Consider the following 9,788-nt stretch of genomic DNA (forward strand, 5'->3'; position numbering starts at 1 on the left):
CCCTGGTGGGCTGAGCTGGCCACACACACACCCCACACTCTCTCTCTCTCTCTCTCTCTCTCTCTCTCTCTAATAAATAAAAATTTAAAAAAATAAAGAAACATTTGTGAATAAAAGACAAAAGGATGAGCAAATTTAGAAGTATCTGTAATCTCCCCATGGAAGTGCTGATAGAACACTCAGAGAAGTGAGGAAGTGGTGAACTATCCTCTCGGGCCCCCCCTCCTGTCCCTCTCTCTCGGGACAGGAGCTTTCTTTCTCTCAATAAATATATTCTGCTCATAAAAAAAGAAGCGAGGAAGATATGCCAAGTAGAAAAACGTCCAAGCTAGCTTTAAATGGAAATGAGAAGAGAGGAAGTGGAAGGCAATAAAGATGACGTTGGATTTGGCTAGTCTCTTCTGAGAAGCCGCTGAATACAAATCTACAAGCCGGGATGAGGTTACTTATCAAGACGTTTGAAAGCCAGGCAAATGATTAGTATCCTCTCCTTGTAAAATTCTTTCAGTTATTAGAAAGACCATAATTTAGAACCTACCTGACTTAATTGTTTATTTCTTCTGTCTATAAAAGGATTCTTTAAGTCACTTTGGTCAATCTTTGATGTGAATTTTTAAGTTGTGAATACAGGATTCTACATTATTGTATTTAAGCTTCATTCATACTTATTGAACTTTGCAATGATTGACAATCACAGTGCTCTTTTGCTTTAATTTAACTATTTAAATTTATCAGTTTTGTATAAAAGAGTATAAAAATATGTAACAAGTGTGGGTCTTTTAATTTTATAAATAATAAATACTGAAGTCAACATATAGATTTTGCTATTTATTACTTAGTTAGAATTCCTTTTCAGTGAGCACAATAATAAATTGCAATTTTTAAGAAACTAAAATGATATACTTAAAATCTGTGACTTCATCTTTTAACTCCATGTTTCATAAGATTGCTACGTATAACCACTTTATTCAACCCTGGGGGATTTAATAGGATTAAAGACTTCTAATTCATTTTGTATTTAAAAATTTCTTTTCCTCCATCTTTGTTCAGCTAGTGGACTCCATGATGAATTTCCATCTCCCAGGGGTAAGCTGTTTTTAGTAAAGCCCAGTAGATACCTTATGATTCCTTAGCTATAGCATTGCTTCCTTCTTTTCCTTGTGTTTTGTTTTTGACAGTATAACAGAATTCTTGTAGACAAAATTCTCATGCTTAAGTACTCTTAAGCATGTAATGGTTTTAGTTTTGTTCGTGTAAGTTGTTTATATAATAATTATGTAACTTTATATCAGACAAGTAAATAATCATAATTAGTTTTCTATTTTTTAAGTAGGACTAAAACTGGAATGAAGCAGTCCAATAATAAAAGAGGGGCCAGAGATCATATGAAGATAAAGACTAGAGAGTAGGTACAATGTATTTGAAATAATAACATCTGGTAGGGATAATGTAAGGGGAGTATAGAGAGGAAGAGGGAGAGGGACAGAGATAGAGACAGAGACAGAGAGAGACTGAGATTCTTGCTGGAGATCAAACCTGGAAGCTTTTGCATTCTCGGCAGACATTCTACCTCTGAATTGTACTGCCAGATATTGTATTGATATTTTGGAGGTAGCTAGTTTGAGTAATGATCAGCGCTAAGGTGTTCTTTTCACTTTGGGGTCGTTCCATACCATAGACATGAAAGTCAGTGTATTTCAGAACTTGCACAATTGTCAAGTTGAAAAAATAATGATAGCAAATAGAGTACACTTAAAAAATACAAAATGAAAAGGAACCACTGTTGTCATTGTAAGCTTGTACTCCATTCATTAGCAAGAAAGCCTTTTAGTTGCTGTTTTTATGTTATCTTAGTAGAAAATACTTGCATCTATTCCACCTTAAAATCCTGTCTTGTAATCCTGGAAATGAAACTAAAGAAGTACGTTCTCATTCTGCTATATGGAGAAACCACTAAATAAAGAGGACATTAGTATCTTATAAATTCCAAGAAGAACACATTTTTATTTTCCAGTTTGTTTTTGAAAAGGATATTTGTGTTGACCAGTGAATGGGGTAAAGGATAGAAATTTGATTCGAAAGACATTAGAGGTACACACTTGTATTGTAGTTGCGAATCTCTTTTTAAGGAGGCTGCTTCAAAGGCTGTCATTAATAATCTTCTCAGGTGCTTACAAAGCATGTGTCTGTCATCAAAATTAGAGAATCACCCAACTAGAGAACAGGTTTCAAAATACCCTGAGACCTATTTTGTTCATTAGAGAGGAAAATGGCTTGTTTTAAGTTTAAATTGACATGCTTGCTAATTTCAGTAGTAAAAGCTGTTCATTGTGGTCAGGTTTAATTTAAAGTCTGGGAAGGTTCTGATTAAAGTTGATGGAGTTACTTTTACAACATACTTCTCAAATGAACTTTGAAGTCTTAAAAGAAGAAAAGAAAAACAAGTATAGCGAACACTGAATAAACTACCTAAAAATGGAAACCAGAGAATAGTCTGATTATTTCAGTGTCAACAAATATTAAACCAAATAAATGTAAGCTAATAGTTTTATATAGAAGTATTATGTTTTAAACATTAATCAGAGCTTTTATTTAAATCGTACATGATATCAAATACTTGTGTTCAATGCTACATTGACAGCCCCAAGAATAACATCTAGCACTTGAAAAATACCTATTAAGATGAACAAATGAGTGAGTGAATGAGTTTATATAATTTGCTGCCTACATGTATTTAAAAGTTTGTATTGAATTTGAGGTAGATATTTTACTTTTTCTGAAGTTTCTGCATACATCTATCTTTTAAACATTTTTATTTTATTTTTTCCCATAATTTTATTGAGAGCAATGAGACAGTTTCAAACCAAATTGATAGGACAGTTTCAATAATTAACACATTGTATACATTCTTCCTAGTGGTTAATCGCTGTACAAGAGAAATGCTTTTATTGAATGTATTCAGACATTTGAGAGTAACCAGTACCAAAGCAATTCTTCAGCTTACTGTGTCACAGATGACCAGAGTGTAACATTCCAACCCTGGAAAACATCTTATTTTGTAAAATCTGTCTGCCACTATACGCTTCCAACTTTAAAATTTGTTCAGTACTCTCCAACTTACTTATGCTACTTACTTCAATAGCTGTCTTTGGCAATTTGTTCCATATTTCAAACACACTTTTGTGTAAAGAAACCATAAAAGTTAGAAGCCTGAAAATTGGATTTTTCTTCTGAGCAATCACAGCTTACAAATGTGGAAAATTTCTTAAAAGTTAGCCCCTCCAATTTTTTGATACAGAGAGGAAAAACTGCTCAAAATAGATGTACAATGTTTGGATAAGTTTCTCTTGTTATTTAAATGTTACAGAAAGCAATTGAGCTTAAATCACAAAGCCTATCTCCCTATATCTTCACAAAAAAAACACTACAGAATGATCAAATTTTGGCCTTTCCAAAGATAAAAATCCATAGAAAATCAGTAGGAGTCAAAGGGCAGAATCAATAACTAAGTTTCATAAATATTACTACCACCCACAGTTCATCACTTTCATCATCTTCTGATAGTAGAAAGACCATCATATTTAAAATCAGACAGAATTTCTGGCAGCATTAGTAGTGTGGTTATTAAGACATCAAAAATGAGGAAACATTTAAAACATCTATGACACAGTGGCTATGACTAAGAAAAATATTAATTTTACTTTCCCTGGCTAAAACTTGTGCAATTTTAGAAACAGAACAAGATAGATATATTATTTCTCACAATTTTCTTTGGCTAGACATCTCTGGGATTTTTGCGTTTTAGTTCAGAGAAACTAAGGTAACAGATGCAAGAGACAGATGCTTGAGGAGCAGAGGGATTTCCCAATGATTAGCACTGCTCCCTATAAATTAAAAAGTTGTTGGTTTTATTCTATCTGGTATTTTTGTCTAAAGCACTATTATAATCATTTATACTACAGAAAATAAATACTAATGTCTATTCTGGTGCTTTCCAAAATTGCCTAATCATAAAAGTTAAGCAGGGAAGTTATTAAAGCACAGATTCCCAGAGCGTCATTGTCATTCGCCTAACTCATTAGGCCCGGAATAGGGAAATAGAGTTGGATGATTCTTAAGGACAGACAATTCTGAGGAAACACTGTTCATGTTCAAATACTTTTCTCTTTTTTCATATGAGTAATCACAGGTACAAAAAGTTAACTAATATCTCTTAAATCAGTTCTCTGTTTCTATTTCTAAAATTAATATATACCTTAATTTTGACCCCCTATAAAATGAGATTTCAACTAGACCCATTTTTTTTCTTTTATGTATGTTGCCATAATTTGGAATTACATATTTTTTAATTACATTTCTTATGTAATGACTTAAGTATATCAAAGTACTCTGAAATTACTCCATCTGAGCTCTACGACATGGAAGCAAAGCTGTAATCAAGATTTTCAAGTGAAATACTTTTTGGTAACTAAGAATGAAAACATTTCTTGTCCTATAATTTTTCTCTGAAGCCTTATACAGTAGAGATTTCTATCTGGCAACATCTTTTTTTTATTTCTAAAAGTGTTTTGGCTGGTTTGAAAATTGGACTTTACTTTATATTACATAACGGAAATACAAAGAATATACAAAGGTAGAAACCCCAATATTAAGTGGTATTTGTTCTTTCAGGCAACTCTGCAGGATTTGGAACAGAGGCGCCCCCAGTTGGAAGAACTCATTACTGCTGCCCAGAATTTGAAAAATAAAACCAGCAATCAAGAAGCTAGAACAGTCATTACGGAACGAAGTAAGTCTTTTATCAGGTGTGGGAAATTCAAGACCACATCCATGAAAAATTTCAATAACAAATTAAGTGGATATACTGCCATCGCACTTATTTATGAAAAGAGTGTACGATCATTGTAAAGGAAAACTGTTAAACTGAGTGAAACTTCCAGCTCATAACATTAGCTTTCAGTAACTGAATATGAACTCCACACATTAGAGGAGCTATAGCGTTAAGAGCATAGCATGGTGGCTGTGGTGGTGACTGGTTATCTGTTTGGACTAGCGCCGTGTAGGTGCCAGTCTTCCAGCAGGCTGCAGTTTCTCAAAAGTTTCAGACCTGTCTGTTGTGGTACTTGCAGACAGTACAAGTCTCTTTTGTCACTTTGATGCCCCCTCTGCACATTTTATAACAATAAAAATCAAAGCACGTGAGGCATGGTGGCACACACCTGTCATTCCAGCTTTCTACAAGGCTGCTGCAGGAAGAGTGCCAGTTCAAGCCAATCCTGGGCAACTTAAGGAGACGCTGCCTCCAAATAAAAATAAATAAATAAATAAAAACGGGCTGGAAATACAGCTTAGTGCCAAGGCTCTGGGTTCAGCCCTCAGTACAAGAGGAAAAACACAACTCTTTGTACCATAGTGGGGTGGGCAGAAACTCAGGGGAACTGTGTGAGTCCCAACTGCTTACTCATCACACCTCCTTTTTCTCCCTTTTGTGGAATGTTTTGGGGTGACTGTGGTGTCAGTGGCTGTGCAAAGGTTCAATAAGACAAGGAGAAGATCAGAAAACCTCTTCCCATCCCACTTTTCTTAGCTTCCTCAGGCATGAGGTTCGGATACCCTCTACTATTGGTTCTCTGCTATCTCTCTGGGTTTTCTCCCTTCCCTCTACCTGCTTTCCCTCTAGGGATACCACCTATCACTACTCAGTTTTCAGACTCTGCATGTACTACCTCCTCTTTACCTTTCCCCAACCAGAGAAATATTTCTAGTGCATGAGTAGGGAAAACCTACTAGAATCATGGTTTTCTTCCATGTATTTCATCTTATACATAGCCTAGGATTTTATCTACATAGCTACATCATTTTAATTTACTTTATGTTCCATAAACCTTTCCTTAAGGAAGTAGAGGCATAATACCTGGCTGCCAATAAGGTGGAGTTGGGGAAAAAGTAACCAGAATGAAAGAATAATGCCTGAAAAATATTATTAGTCATTCTTATGTGAATAAGTAAATACTTAATGATACTAGCTTTTCATTGAGTACCTTGTAATTATCAGGTGTTATATACATGTATAGATGGCAAGTCTACAGGATCCTGTAAATTCAATTCATAGATTACTAAACAGTTTTCACAAAATTAACAGAACTGCTTAAGCATAAAAATTAGGGAGCAGAACTCAGAATTTATAAAATTCTGATTTGAAGGTATACGCTCGTTTTAGTATGTTTGCTGCTTCCTGTTTTGTTTTGTTGCTTTTGTTAATGACCTTAATAACTACAACTAATACTTTTTGGTCTGCAATTATATATATTTAGATTCTATTTTAAAAGACTTTTCCTTTTTCACTATAGTGGTTATTAAGTAAAATAGGCTGATTTCAGTTTTCAAAATTTAGTTTTCGTTGTTCAAGCAAAATGAATTTGGACATAATATATTGGCTGAGCAACATAGACGCAGGATAACACCATAAGCTCCCAAGCTTTGGTGGTTCACTGCAGTAGAAGTTTATTGTTTTGCTGTTCTGAAACATTCCAGAATTATTATAGTCTTATTCTGGGACCCAATCTTGTTACATCTTTTTTTATCTAGAACAACTGCATTTAATGAGCAGATGAGAAATGAGTGTTGTTCATGCAAATTTGTCGTGAACCACACCTGGAAGTGATATGCATTAATTTTGTTCATAATCTGTTTGCTTACTGGAAACTGTCACATAGCCACATCTAATGGGGATGTGGGAATAATATTGTCTAATGTTGTAATTGTCTAATATTGAACTGAAAAAGAAGGAGAGATTTGGGGGAAAATAATCAATTGGTCAAAATGGATCTGTGGAAATTGTAAAATGTGATAGACAAGCAACCAACATACATAGATGTGTAATTGATAGATCAGAGTGTTAATCTCTCCAACTAGAACAATGAGAAGTTTCTATCAGGTTGCAACACATGGGCACGAAACAATGAATCTTAATGAATAATTTACTCCGTGAGAGACTGAATTCCTATTCCATAGGTAAGCGATCTGTTTCTTGCCTAGAAAATATCAAAATTTGGCAAAAATGTTGATGTGAGTCTGAACATTCTATATAGTAAATCATTCATTATTTGTCTAATGAAAACTGCCTTCTTTTCCCTAAGAGGAAAATAACATAACTAAATTTTACAGTATCTGTCAACATTGTATAAATACTTTCCTTTGTCTTTCACATTTTTTTATATTGCATTGACTTCTTTCATGGTGTAGATTACAGTTGCATGACTAGAGGGCAAATTTGTGCTTCTCTACTAATATCCAGTGATTTGAATAATTCTGTGTTTTCTCTTTTAGGAATAATTTTATCTTTTAGGAATGATGCCATCATGAATATTTGTAGGATAATGGAAAGATTATAATCCCAATGGTCCAAAGAAACATTAATTTAAAAGCAAATAAATGTCTGCTGTAATGCTGCATGTTGCTTATGAAATGCCTAAGCTGTAATGTTAGGTCCAAACACGCCTGGAGTTGCTAATGCTGGTGCTAGGATAATTCTGACAAGATATGTTTATCCAAACGATGTCATTTTGAGCTCTGCTGTGTTTCAGTTTATCTCTCCATTTGAAGTCTATAAAATGGGATGGAAACTCGATGCTCATAAAGTTTCAATAATATTCCAAGTAAAGATTTCTTAGTGTAGATTTTGGTTTGCAGAGGAAGGGAAGAAATGAAATACTTGCTCAAAAAACATATTTTCCCATTTTACAGCATTCTTCCTTTTTTATTGCTCTGAACTTTGTAGAAAGACTTACAAAGAAATCAGCTAAATAAAAATATTTAATATGTGTCTATATTGAAACTTTTTTCCTTTGTGCAAGTCCCAGTTTATAACTTTGAACAGTTTGGGAAATCTATACATAGTTATTACATTCTATCAAGAGACAAGTCCAGTAAAATAGCAATTTTGTGCTATTAGTAATATTCACACTAAAACTCAAATAATTAGTTTTGTAAAATACCAAACTTTTTCAGCCTACAAAACTACTTCAATGCTATATGTTATGTTCAGCTAATTATATTGATCAAAATCATGTTATAATCTGGGCATAAGACAAAATTTTATTCTACTCAAGTTCACCTGATAAATTTTCCTTGATATTTTCTGATGTTCATATTTCATTTCTCTCTCTCTCTTTCGCTCTCTCTTTCTCTCTTTCTTTCTTTCTTTCTTTCTTTCTTTTTTTTCTGAACTGGAGATTGAACTCAGGCCCTTGCGCATGTCAGGGAAGTGCTTATTCCACTGAGCCATCTCCCCAGCCCCAAGATGTTCATATTTCTTATTTTTCTTTACCACTTTGGTTGTCAAACATTTCTTTTTTTTCTGCAAATGGGCTGGGTCAAGAGACTGAAAAAAATTAAGAATAATTTAAATTTGCTTCCTTAAAACTGTCCAGATCATGCAAAACTCTTATTCACGTCCATTAATACTTCAAAGAATAATGCCATAATGCCTTGAGGAGGATATGGAAGAATAGAACATTCTTTTATTACACTGTTTATTTCATAAACAGTATTAGTAATTGTGAATTTTCACATATTTGTATTTAAGAACCTTGCTACTGTAGCCTTTCTTTTCATAATCCCCACATTACCACTTAAAATACACATAGTAGTAGCATATGTAGTTTTTTTTTTTTTTTTTTTTTTGAATCGGGGATTGAACTCAGGCCCTTGAGCTTGCCAGACAAGCGCTTATTCTACTGAGCTATCTCCCTGGCCCTGCCTATGTAGTTTTTGAAAGCAGGCTTCCTGGACTGACCTTCCAGTTTTGCAATTGTGAATAAATGACTAATCTCAATACAGTATCTGATCTCAGCTTCCTTCTGTATGATGTATGACCACTTGTACTTCCCTCTAGGGTTGGAAGAGTTGGATAAGGATACTGATCAGGGCCATAGAAGCTGAATGAGTGTTAGTTCTTATTTTAGCTGGCATATATTTGCATGCTTCAAATCCATATTTGTAAAGAATTTAATGAGCTTTTTGTTAGCAATTTGATTATTTCCTCACCAAAGCTGCTGTGGGGGTAGGACTTCAAAAGACCAAAAGAAGATTGTTTTGGAAAAGATGGAGTAAGGTATACATGCAGCATTCATCGAATGCTTGGAAAAGACATTGAGTCAGCAAGAAAATTCATTTAAGTTACTTCATTTTCAATACCCATTAAAATTTAGGAGGTAGGTGCTGCTATTACAACTTTAGAGATAGAAAACGAGCTCAGAGAACACAAGTAATTGAAGGTCTTAGCAAGATGGCAATTGAGGGACTGAATTGAAACCTACATCTATATGATTTTAAGGCCTGAAACTCGTCAAGTGGAAAACGATTGTCAATCACCACAAATGGCCAAAGCCACTTTGAAAATGTAGATATTTGTAAAGTTGATATCATAAGCTATTTAATAATGAGACAGTAGATATTTTTGATACTTAGTGTGAATATAGTAAACCCTACGAGTGTTTAATATGATATCCATAGTCTTACTCAACTTTTGATATTTTCCAAAATAGTCTGAAAATATTATGCATTTAGTGAGTGGTTAAATTTATTTGTAGAAATATTAAAATTTTTGTGTGAGATATTTTGTTAAAGTGCTACTTTAAAATTGTAAAATATAGAGCAATAGAACAATATATGCTTTAAACTAAAAAAAAAAAAAGAACTAGGAAGGAGACTGGAGAGATAGCTCAGTGGCATAAGTGCCTGCCTCACAAATGCAAGGTCCTGAGTTTGATCACTGGTACTGAAAA

General features: G+C 33.9%; 1 protein-coding gene across 3 annotated transcripts in view; it reads left to right on the forward strand.

The window, feature by feature from the left end:
• Dmd (dystrophin) overlaps window positions 1-9,788 on the forward strand; it is a 1,613,500-nt gene that overhangs the window by 878,789 nt on the left and 724,923 nt on the right. For all 3 annotated transcript variants that reach the window (XM_023715436.1, XM_023715435.1, XM_023715434.1), the window contains exon 33: window positions 4,672-4,789. In XM_023715436.1, the coding sequence (XP_023571204.1) occupies window positions 4,672-4,789 (118 nt within the window). The remainder of the gene's footprint in view (window positions 1-4,671; window positions 4,790-9,788) is intronic.

The sequence above is a fragment of the Octodon degus genome, unplaced genomic scaffold (assembly GCF_000260255.1).
Source record: "Octodon degus isolate 3935 unplaced genomic scaffold, OctDeg1.0 scaffold00041, whole genome shotgun sequence".
NCBI lineage: Eukaryota > Metazoa > Chordata > Mammalia > Rodentia > Octodontidae > Octodon > Octodon degus.